The 12,380-nt window shown below is 39.6% G+C and overlaps 1 protein-coding gene across 5 annotated transcripts in view; it reads right to left on the reverse strand.

Moving 5' to 3' along the window:
• Window positions 1-8,752: 8,752 nt before the first annotated feature.
• slc6a1b (solute carrier family 6 member 1b) overlaps window positions 8,753-12,380 on the reverse strand; it is a 103,365-nt gene continuing 99,737 nt past the window's right edge. For all 5 annotated transcript variants that reach the window (XM_077009878.1, XM_077009887.1, XM_077009896.1 and 2 more), the window contains 5 exons: window positions 12,116-12,247; window positions 10,532-10,634; window positions 10,034-10,134; window positions 9,762-9,929; window positions 8,753-9,180 (listed from right to left, as the gene is read on the reverse strand). In XM_077009878.1, the coding sequence (XP_076865993.1) occupies window positions 9,085-9,180; window positions 9,762-9,929; window positions 10,034-10,134; window positions 10,532-10,634; window positions 12,116-12,247 (600 nt within the window). In that variant the 3' untranslated portion in view covers window positions 8,753-9,084. The remainder of the gene's footprint in view (window positions 9,181-9,761; window positions 9,930-10,033; window positions 10,135-10,531; window positions 10,635-12,115; window positions 12,248-12,380) is intronic.

Below are 12,380 nucleotides of genomic sequence, written 5' to 3' on the forward strand. Positions count from 1 at the left end.
GAACTGACAATTATTTAGTATCGGAGCACAGGTGGACCCCTGTGTAAGGCTGTAGTGTTTCCAAAACTGTGACCAAATTTTAATAGAACTCAGCACAACTGGGTTATTGGTGACACCCCTGCAGTTTAAAGGAAGTTCTGCACACAGCAAAGAGAGAAGTGAGAAGTTCACAGAAGTTATCTCCAATTGCGCCCATGAGGGGGAACCTTCAAGAGGGCCCTAGTTTGACCAGTATGCCAATTTAAACAGATTGCATGCCCAGTAATGCCTAAAATCAGGTAAAGCAAGTCCACCTTCCATCACCGGTAATTGTAAAAAGCATTTGTGAAGACGAGCCGGCTTATTACCCCATATAAAGTGAGTCAACATGCCATCTAAAGTACGAAAAAAGGATAGGTTTAACAGTTTAACAGGTTAGTATAACAACTTAGGGAGTAGTATCATTCTAATAAGGGCAACACGACCAGCCATTGACAGGGGGAAGGATGACCATCGTATTAAATCTCGTTTAATATTATCAAGTTTGGGACCAAAGTTCGCTTTGAATAAGTTTCTAAAGGAGGATGGAAAGTAGATAACCAAGTATGAAAATCCTTCTGAGACTTTTTTTGAATGGGAGTGAAGACAAAGGTAGTTTGCTGGCTGGTGCATTGATAGGATAGAATTCACTTTTTTGAAGGGTAAGTTAATATCCCGAAAGTTGACCAAACTTTTCTAAGATATTTAGGACCACTGGAAGAGACGATTGGGGTCTGATATGTATAAGAGTAAGTCATCTGCGTAGAGAGAGACTTTATGTATTAACTGATTGCGTTGTATACCCTGAAAGTTACACTCAGAGCGGAGCCAAATGGCTAAAGGTTTAAATAATAAGGGTGATAGAGGACATCCCTGCCTGGTGTCTCGTTGTAGGGGAAAAAAGGCTGAACGGGTGTTGTTTGTTGAAATTGAGACCATTGGGGACGAATATAGTAATCGGATCCATGCTATAAAACCTGGGGGGAAGCCGAATTTATGGAGAATATGGAAAAGGTAATCCCATTCAATCCTGTCGAAAGCCTTTTCAGCATCCAATGAGATAACCAATGGAAGATTGGAGATAGGGCGTAGGTTATTAAAATCGGTAGGATCCGCACCAGGCTTTTTAAAAATTGGGTTAATAGCTGCAGTTTTCAAAGCCGCTGGTACAGTCCCAGTTGTGAGAGAAGAGTGAATGATTGCAGTAATAAGAGGAAGCAGGGAAGGAAGACAGGATTTTACCAGTTTAGTGGGAAGAGGGTCCAGTGAGCAGGTAGATGGCTTAGCCTTACTAATGAGATCATAGAGTTCTGAGGTAGGAGGAAGAGAGAAAGCTGAGAAGGATGTAGAAGAAAGTAAGGAAAAATTAAAATACTGTAAAAATAGGGCATAATACTGGTGAAACTGCTGCCAGTTAATTACTGTAATTTTACATGGAAATTTTTACAGTGTGTGGCTAGGATCTGAGAGAATCTTGTTATCAACATTTAAAAGGGAAATTGGTCTATAATTGCTACACTGGGTCGGGTCTTTGTCCTTTTTTAGGATCACAGAAATCAAAGCTTCATTCATAGACTGGGGTAATTTGCCACATGTCCAAGAGTCATTGTAAAGCCGTGTAAGAATGGGAACCAATTTGTTATTAAATTCCTTATAAAATTCTGCGGTATATCCATCCGGGCCAGGAGATTTACTAGTTTGAAGGGCTTTGATTGCCATTTGCACCTCAATGTCAAGGATAGGGGCTTCAAGGGTTTCTACCAACTCTGCATTTACCTGGGGGAATGTCAAGTCATCAAGCACCTGAAACGGGACTTTGTGGGGGTAGTCATGGTCAGATGAGTAAAGGCTGGAGTAGTAAGTCACAAATGCTTGATTAATGTAAATAGGGTCTGTTAAAATCTCTTCATCAGAAGTTTTTATGAGCAAAATTATTCTCGGGGTCATTGCGGCTCTCACTTGATATGACAGGAAATCTACCCGCTTTGTCACCTGATTCATAAGATGACATGCGTGCTTGGGAAAGTTGCAGTGCTACTCTTCTTGTCATAATTCCATCGAATTCTGCACGGAGTTGTAAACGTTGTGTATATAGTTGTGGTGAGGGGTTAACGGAGAGACAGGAGTCCAGATGCTGTAACTTTGCACCAATTTGTGTTAACCTGTTCCTCTCCACCTTCCTCAATTGAGATAAGTATGAGATCACCTGACCTCACATATAGGCCTTAAATACTTCCCATATCCAGGACAATGCAATATCAGGAGTGTCATTAAAAGTGAAATAGTTGTCTATATGAGTGTGGATGTATTGGCTAAAACCCTCTTCCGTTAACATGTGGGAACTAAATTTCCATAGGGGTTTTTGGTATGTTACATCTGGTAATTTTAAGTCTAATGATACGGGCGTGTGATCTGAGATTACCATGGGATGGTAGTTACAAGTTGTTACAAAAGGCAGAAGCTGATTATCAAGGAAAAAGAAATCTATTCTAGAAAACGAATGATGTACGCCAGACTTAAAGGAGTACGTTCTGCTCAGAGGATTAAGGGTCCGCCAGGGGTCTAGCAACCCTAAACGAGTTCCTAAGCTAGATAGTGAGTCTGAAGCCTTTGATCGAGTATGTGTCTTGATTGCGGAGCTGTCCAAGTGGGGGTCCTGTAGGAGATTAAAGTCTCCGCCCAATATAAGACAATAATTGTTTAATCTGGGAAGTTTAGATATGAGGTTATCGAAGAAGTCAGGGTCGTACCAATTTGGAGAGTATATACAAATCAGAATTACAGCCACATTAGCTAAAGAGCCAGTTACTGCTACAAAGCGGCCATCGGGGTCCGAAATAGTGTCAGTCAAAATAAACGGTGCATTTTTGTGTATAATAATTCCAAAATTAAATGAGAACTCAACTTACAATCCCTACCCACGCATTCCTGTGAGACTGAGCACAGGGAACTCAAAGGATCCAAGAGCAATCCCTTCAAATGCCTGTAAGCTCCAGCATTCAATGAAACATGAACATTTAACCAGAAAAAGGGAAAAACCCTAATAACTATCAAATTGTAGACCGAAAATAAACATCCAAAAGCTAGTGTTTATGCATCTACATAACGGTGACTAGCCAATACCACTGTAAAGAATTGGACAACCTGAATATTTAGTCCTTGGACAATTGTTATCGCACTTTGGATTTTTTTACATGCAACATATGGCGCATTTCCACTAGGTCCTGCTTGGCGCGGTACGGTTCGATACGGGTCGATTCGCAACGGAACGGTACAGTCGCGTTGTGTTTCCATTACAATGGTGAACCACCCCAATGTGGGTGGAGTCGCTGTTGGCGCGTGGGTTGTAGTGTCGTGACATCATTTGTATGCGACCACAACACCGGTCGATGCCCCATAACATAGCATTATTGTATCTTATTTATATTTATCTTCATTATTGTATGTGGTTGCTCTAATTATTGATAATTTGGTATTACTCAAACAGGCTGAACACACCCTGCATAAAAAGCATCAGTCATACAATCAAATGAAATCAAACTTTATTATGAAATATAGATATTTAAAGTACAACATATGTAAATAATATAGTTATAGTTAAAAAAAAGTGCAAAAAGCAAATTACCTAAAAATAACGTATAGCTTTATATGAAATAAATATTTATAGTACTACAAGCAACATTTTGTGTGCTTTTACTGGCGTCTGTCTCGCATGGTGTTCACATGTTCGCCAAGCACCCCGAGGAAAGCCCGGTTGAAGGAAACATTTACCGCCAACTCCGCTCGCCTCGTCAGTGGAAGGGGAATCTTGAACGTAAAAAATAACAAATATTAAACACAAGCATTCCCGTGAAAGCAACAACAATATAGCGTAACTGCACAAAATGTGTAGCACGTCATCGCTGCTCGTGCTTTGTTTATGGCTACAGCTAACTAGCAACTAGCAAGGCTAAGAGCTAGCTATTGTACAGTAGTGACTGTGGTGGTAACATTAACTACAAACACAGCTCTAAATTCCTGCGTTTACAATAGATGCGTTCATATTACGTTCATATTACATCTTTTACGAGCCTAGTAGTAAAACTGAAATCACAATACACTCACCATTCTCCGTGGCCTCCAGCACCGACATTGTCCGGCACGTTTTCTCTTCCGTTACTGGCTGGCCAGTGACCGTATATGACATCCATTTGCTGGAACCATTTCCAGTCTTTGCGGTTTGCTCCGCTGCGTCCGTTATGGTCCTTCACCGCCCGGTAATCGCGTTAAGCTTTTTTAGCTTGGACCGACCGGCACTGCTGAACGGACCGCTGGTAGCCATGAGTGGCCATTAGCGCGGAAACCTCGCTAAAAACCTTTACATTTCTAGTGGCCCCGTCCAGTTCGCCCTGGATTTTTTGATCGCTGATTATTAACAGAAAGGTTTGTACCTCGGCGTTTGACCAGGGAACAGACTTCGCTCCTTGGGTTTTAAAAATGGCTGAGGAGTCCATAGCATAGCGGAGGAGTCGCTCTCCTGACGCAACCTGTGACAACACTCCCTGGCCAATCAGTGTCATGCTGTTCCTCCACGTCACAGAACTGTACCGCTTCGGAACGGTTAGAACCTCGAGCGAGTCCGTACAAAAAAAGTACCCAAAGGGGCCGGCTCACAGGGTACTGGTACTAATGGAAACACTCACAAACCGTCGCGAATCGAACCGTACTGCGCCAAGCAGGCCCTAGTGGAAATGCGCCAATAGAATGGTCCCTGACCGAAATAAGAGAAGGATATGCACGTTTTACGCAACCATAGTTACGGCAGTCTTAAGGCAGGAAAATCAGACAGATGCCGGATTAGAGTTCAGGAGGTTTTTAGCATCATCAACCGAGTTAAGTCGTTTAAAAGACCCCTCGGCAGTACGAATGAACAGGCGAGCCAGGAAGCGTAGTACTGGTCTAAAGCCTCGGTCGAAGAGCTGCTTAAGGACCTAACGATATACCCCGCGCTGTTCGACGACCTCCGGTGAGTAGTCTTCGAAGATGTGGATGGGGTTGCCCCCGAAAATAAAGCTTACCCCACTTAGCACGCGCAGCTCGCACAATCTGTTCCTTAACTTGAAAGTAATACAGTTGCAATATTATCGGTCGTGGTTTGGAACCTGGTTGCGGCTTTGGGGCTAGCGATCAATGTGCTCTGTCCATCTCGGGGGCAGCTGCCAGTACATCGCCAAGAATCTCGAAGAGAAACGAAGAGAAAAAAGTAGTAGGTTGCGGGCCCTCCATTGATTCTGGCAGGCCCACGATCCTTATGTTATTTCTACGACTTTGTGATTCCAGATCGACAGTTTTAGCATGAAGCTTAGTTACAGTTGACTCTAACGTGGCGCAGCGGTCCTCTAGGGTTCGTACTCGGTCATCAACGGCGTTCATGCCGGCTTCCAGCATGGACGTTCGTTGGCCAATGTCCAGTAAAGTGGTCTGAAGCTGGTCGGACCGGGTTTCCATCGCCGTGCATATGGAGTTGCGGTGTTCTTCCAGCAGGCTAGTTAGTGTTGACATGCTAATCGCTGTACTCGGACAAGCAGGCGAGTCTGGTTTTCCAAAAAAAGTCCTTTTTTGCTGACCTGGACAATTTCAAAGTCATCCAGGGGCAACTACATACTTTCTGAGGTGTATGCAAACATACTATCGGCGCCCCCTGCACTCCACCCCCCACCCCCCACCAACTCGGCAAATAATTTTCTGACATCGATTTGGCGCCCCCTCTAGTGCAGCGCCCCTATGCGTCGCATATGCTGCATACCCCCTTTTTGCGCCACTGAAGTCATTGTAACGTTAATTAGCCGTATATGCTTTACTAATAAGTTATTACAAAGGTGTATTGGCTAGGTAATCAAAGCGATTGACTAAAGGTTCTGCTAATGCTATATGGAGCTCAGGCATGCATGTCCTATCCACTCCGCGCCATCTTGGATCCCCCGGTTGGCATTCTCTTGATATGTGACATAGATATTTTCTCAGTATACAACATTCAAATGAATACAGGTGTGAATATGTGAAACAATCCAGCAAAAAATACCATTGTGTTAGAATTTGTTACAAGAAAATATATTGTGCACATATATTTGTAATTTGTCAGGAAAAATATGCTTCTGTAAAGCTGCTCATGCATATTTATGCTGGTTAGTCTTCTGTAGTGCCTTTGGGATCTAGCTTGGTGTAAATTCCGTGGTTGGCCACCTACCTGAGCTAAGATGTTATAAGCAAATTGATTCCTTATGTGCTACTACATATCACAGTGGTGTAAAATGTGACTTCAGGGAAGATCACAGTGGGATGGCCATTAGTGCAACTGCCAAAACATGGATAATCTTCATTCAGCATTATATAGTGGAATTCAGCATTTCTACCCCTAAAAGTGCTAAACACAACTACATGTTATATGAAGCTTTCTCAACTTATTTTATTTTGCTCCTCATTCAACTGTTAAACTGAGAAATGCATAAACATTTACCTACACTGTTATATTTAGTAATTGAAGAGGAACGGACACCACCTTCTTTACACATGGAAATCTTTCACACTGATGTCTACACATTTAAGTCATATTTTGAGCATTCATACTTCATTACTAGGACACCACAAATAAATAACATATTGATATTCTATTAAGACTGCTGTACTATATTAACAGCAGTGCATGTGAGAATTGTCAAACATTCCCATGGACAATCAGCCATATACATTTTGTTATTTATCTATGACTGATGAATCAGTGCTTTCCCTAGGTAACTTTAAACACAGATGGGGCTGTATTCATGCACTAATCTGACCTTTTTGATCTACAGAATGTTTTTTTAATCTATTTAATTCATCGTGCTGCTTGTGTGAAGTATGTCACAAAAGAAGAGAAAAATTATGTTTCCTCTGTACCTTCACTAGAGTTTCCATATCATGGAAGTTTAATGATAAAGAATTTTACTGTTATTAAATGTCTAAATGTCTTTTTAACTTTATAAGGTAAATTCAGACATTTCAGAGACACATTATAATCTATAATACTTTATTTATTTTTCAGATAACATATGGCATCATGCTTTTTATATAACACCATCTAAATACATTATATTTTTATATAGAATATCTTACATCATCAGGCCCATGAAACAGTTAGAAATATACAAAACAATATTCTCTGACTAGACATATTATCTATAATTTATTATATTCTTTCCTTGTTATTGATAGCATTCTTTTTTACTCTTCAGAAAGATTATGTGCTTTAGTTTCTGAGATCAATGTATTATTGCAGAAAACAGCAAATATAAGAATCTTAAACATTTAGACAAAATCTCAGTGGTCATACAGACATTCACAGATACTTTTACACAGTACAGTTTTACAACATTGTTTCAGAGAGAATAGTCCTATGAATGGTAACTTTATACAAAATCACGGAGCTTATTGATTGCACATTTTAGTTCGATATCTTTGCAGAAAATAAAATGTGTTATTTGTATTTGTCCAGTTCCCTGTCACACGTAGCTGCCAAACAAGCACACTAACATTGTCCTTCTTGAGACACAACTGCTGTGGTCATTGAGCGAAGAGCTTTAACCAGTAGAGTTGATGAAACAACAGGGAATAAATGAGTCAAATTCCTGTCATACATATATGCACATATATAGTCATCTACACTTTAGCTGTTTACTTATTGCCGAGTCCATTTACTAAAAGATAGGAAACCAAACACAGACTACATGTTTTAATCAAGTATATCTGGCTTGTAAAATACTGAGCACGGATGCTGGTTTTTCTAAAGTGTTGTTCTCAAAATGGCCTCAAAAACGTTATAGACAAACTATGGCTTCTGCTCAAACTGATTTGCTGAAGGCTGGTTCCAGCTCTAATCCACTTCATCTGGGAAACAAAAAAAGAATAAAAAAAATAAAAATAATAATAAAAAAAATTTGGTCACTTCCACCATTTTTCCTGAGGAGTTGCATGCAAATGAGCAGGATTAACAGTGGAATCATTAGCTATTACTGCCAAAAATATTAACGCGTTTGTGACCTTCTCACCCTGCACTCTCTAGGACACAGTGTGATGATAAGCTGTATCATATGCAAATGTAGTGTTTGACTTTCACGTGAACATGATTTTGGTCCATCTCATTCTCACATAGAAAAAACATCCTAAAAATAACTCTAAAAAAACGCATACAAAGTTATTCTTTCTTAGAAAAAAAAAAGAATTTTTGTAACAGTCTCTCTGAATCTGCTTTTGTGTCAGATAATTCATCGCCGCCAACGACATCTGTAAACTCAAATTCATTCGGGTCTTGTGCTTTTCAGGGGTTGTCCAAGGACTAAAGGGGTGGAGGAGTGTGATAGAGTTGAGAATGATTTATGATCTTAGAAAGACTAGTAGTCAGGCTACATAACCTTACACTGGTCAATAGCCTCATCTGGTTGTACACTCTCATAAAGTCTGTTGCTTGACATTTGACATCTATATTGTAATATTTATCATATTCATATACATATGCCATCTTAATTTATTCAGTATATATATATATATATATATATATATATATATATATATATATATATATATATATATATATATATATATATATATAATAAATGCAATTTGCAATTTGATTCTACTCTAATAAAAGATATAATACAATCTTTCTTTCCAATTGTTTGCATTTTATATATATATATATATATATATATATATATATATATATATATATATATATATATAATTAGCACAATCGTGTTCAATCACATTGGGCCTCCCATCTCAAATTATAGTAATGGTTACATTGTTACATTTTGGAAAGACTAATATCTTGCATATGAAATACAAACTAGCACTAGGTCGTAGCAGGGTAGTTTGTCCTTTTTTTCATACACACACCAAGAAAGTCAAACAGTTGTAATCAGGTTGGCCACACCCTGGAGGTAGGTGATTATGTTTTAGACATCAACGTCCTTGGCCTTTCCACCATGATTACGTATCTTTTTTTTCTGAATGAGAGTCGGTCTTCGATGCCAGAAGAACCCTAACCAGGTCTCAGATGTGAGCCTCATCGTTGGGATTCTCGGGCTGCTCAGCTTTGCTCTCTTTGCCTTTGACCGATGCAGCAGGCTGAGTCATTATCCGGAGACGCTGGGAAATTCAAAGGGGTTGAAAAACCAGTCAGTTGTCATTTCAGGTGCCACAGTGCTCCTCGCTGTGCGGCTGTGCGTGCACGAGGTGCGAAGCTCCAGCACGGCACCCAAAACTACAAAATCCATCATGCTGATTGATTCCATTAGCCAATCAAGGCGTGATTGGAGCCGAATCCTGACTTCTGCCCCCTACGGGGAAGCTGCTGATTCAAGTGTGTCTGTCTTACATGCAGAGCCTGTGAACTGCGTTTACTTCAGACCTGAGCTCTTAGTTCATAATTGCATATTTCAAATGCATATTTCACTTCCACAAGCAGCTCTGTGCAGAGATCTGTGCAAAAGACTTTTTTTAGATGCTACATCTTACATGTCTAATTTGTTCAATCAGTTCTACATTCACTAAAGTGTAATGCAAATCACAGGCACCGTCCTAGTGCAGATTCCAGAATAGAACACAACTCTGCATTCCATCTCTGGATTCCTGCCTCCTCCCCTCAGTACTGAGCCTGTACTGTAATTTCTCACTCACACTCTGTACACACACACTTCAGCTTTCTGAAGAAAATGTTATTTTCTTACCTCTTTGTAAGAGCCTTTTAATGTCAGGAACATATAACCCATGTACCCTGGAATGAGAACCATGGATGACAAGGCCATGCACCAGCCCACGCCCTGTCCCCACTTTGGGAATACGTAATTATTCATGGTGAGAGGAACCATCTGAACCGCACTAAACAGGAACACACCCTACAAAAGGAGATTTACTACCAGGTTAGGAACAATCATCTACACTCTATAGCGTAAAAATATTTGTCTTAAAAAAGATCACTTGTTTTTGTAAGAACACTTACAGCCACAATCAAAGGGGTAAAAGCAACCCAACACAGCTTCCACCAAATGCAAGGTTTGTATCCAATCATCTCTTCAATGTTGCCATAGAACTTATTGACACCTTATAAATCAAATAAGAAGGGACAGCATTAGGCAGTGTGCAATGGTGTGTGAACACTTCCCTAAGGATTATTGCTTAATAATCAAACTCTCTATGCAAGACAATTATGACTCTACAACTTCATATGCATTAAAAAGAACTGACTGCAAAAGTGATTTAGGTACAGAGATTAGCATGAATTTAAATGATATTGTATCATAATTACATTTGTGAAGATTAATTATAAGTTACAAGATTGGACATTTTTTAGTATAGTATAGTAAAATCTATAATGTTAACAAATAAAAAGTTTTTATGGATGGTACTGTTACTGGTACTATTAAGGACTTGAAACGTTTAAAATGAAAGATGCAGTGATCTGTTGAGAGATGAATGCGTAAGCAGAGCGGATGTTTACCATAGAACCAAGATATGGAGATACACTCAAAGAAGACGAGGAACAGAAGACACATCCCACTGGCAGAGTAGTAGTCAAACAGTTTGAATACATATAGGCCACCCTAAATACAAATAAAATATGATTAACATGTGAAATGTGAACATGTTGCTTATTTGGTGAATGGCCAAAGGAAATGAAACATACGTATTAATGTATTTATTATATTACTTCCTTTACTCCTGTCCAAATCCCCAGGTAAAAATGTACCATCCTAAATTCAACAATTGGGCAAACATCTAGAGATGGGTAATGTTCACAGATGGATTACATGTAGTTCACTGTGTCAAAGGGTGTGGAAGCATAACAAGAGGACATTCTGCAAACAAAGTGTAAGGTAAGAATTCCTCAACCCAAAATGGCCACCCAGTGTGAAGTGTGTCTACGTGTGACTATACGGTGGTAAAGCAGGCAAAGGGAGGAGTGGCTATAAAATGCTCAGATGTTCTACATTAAGACTGACATGCCTGGCATATTCATTAGGTCATTACTCTCCTTCAGACAGTCCTGAATAAACAATATTGTATATATCTCTTCAGACTGTCCCCCAGGTAGCAGTGTGTTATTCAGATTTTATATGGTACAAATCATCATTTGATTCATATAAGCAATAAGAATCATACTGTAAAATCATAAATACTATTCAATCAAACTCTGAATTAGAGATTAAAAAGAGAAATATGACAAAGATTCATCTTTGTGACTCATGTTTTGGCAAGTCTGGAAAGAGTGACATAACTTTCTATCAAGTTACAGTGAGCAATATGTCATTTTGTCTCTTTAAACCTTTGATTACAGAAGGTGTCCTAAGCATGATACTACTTACACAGTGTTTCACCATGAGATTGTGTGCTTTAAATAAATTCAGGTTACTCACACATACTTATAAGAGACTACATTTACTTATGCTTATTGTGTCTATGAATATGCTTTAATGACTCTGTGCACTCAGTCTAATAGCAAATTTGGTTTTCCCAATACTTATCCAGAGTATAACAAAAGTCCAGTGCACTACTGAAGAGAGTATACCAACAGTCCAGTGCTACTCTGAAGAGAGTATAACAACAGTCCAGTGCTACTCTGAAGAGAGTATAACAGTCCAACACTACTCTGCATAGAGTATACCAACAGTCCAATGCTCTACTCTGAGGAGGTTCTACTAATGCAAATGGAACTGAAATAGCCTGAATGGCACATGCACCCTTTTCTGGTTACGAGCCTTTATGTAACAGTTTGAGGTTATGAAGCTACTGAACTGATAACACTACAAAGCCATTAGCTATCCTAGCAAAAATACCCTTTTTGAAATGTTTATATCCTCTCATGTTCTTGAAGCACCAGGATCCTATTTAATGTACCTTCAAGAGCTTTCAGTCAGCCCTTTGGAGTTATTTTTGCCTGACTACCAACACATGTTTGTGGATATCATTATAATCATCTTCCTGCTTTTACACACTATAATCATCTTCCCACTTTTACATTGGGCTGCGTCCACAGGGAGAGGAGAAATGAAATACCCATTCAGAGGGAGTGTGACGCGCTCACCTGTGTGATGTTTGACAGGCCGATCACATATGACACGAGGCAGACGATGGCAATGAAGATCTCTCGTCGTCCTCGAAGTACGCGAGGAAACTCATCCACCAAAGCAGTGATGAAACCCTCCACTGTACAGAACTGTGGATATAGAAAATAGTCAACTCATTCCAGTGTGGTCAAATCTCAAAAGAGATTAAGAAAAGGTTAAGATTAAGATAGGTATCTTATAGAGAAGCACTACAGTTAATTTTGATGAACATAGGTTCAGAGA

This window comes from Brachyhypopomus gauderio, chromosome 1 (assembly GCF_052324685.1).
Source record: "Brachyhypopomus gauderio isolate BG-103 chromosome 1, BGAUD_0.2, whole genome shotgun sequence".
Lineage (NCBI taxonomy): Eukaryota > Metazoa > Chordata > Actinopteri > Gymnotiformes > Hypopomidae > Brachyhypopomus > Brachyhypopomus gauderio.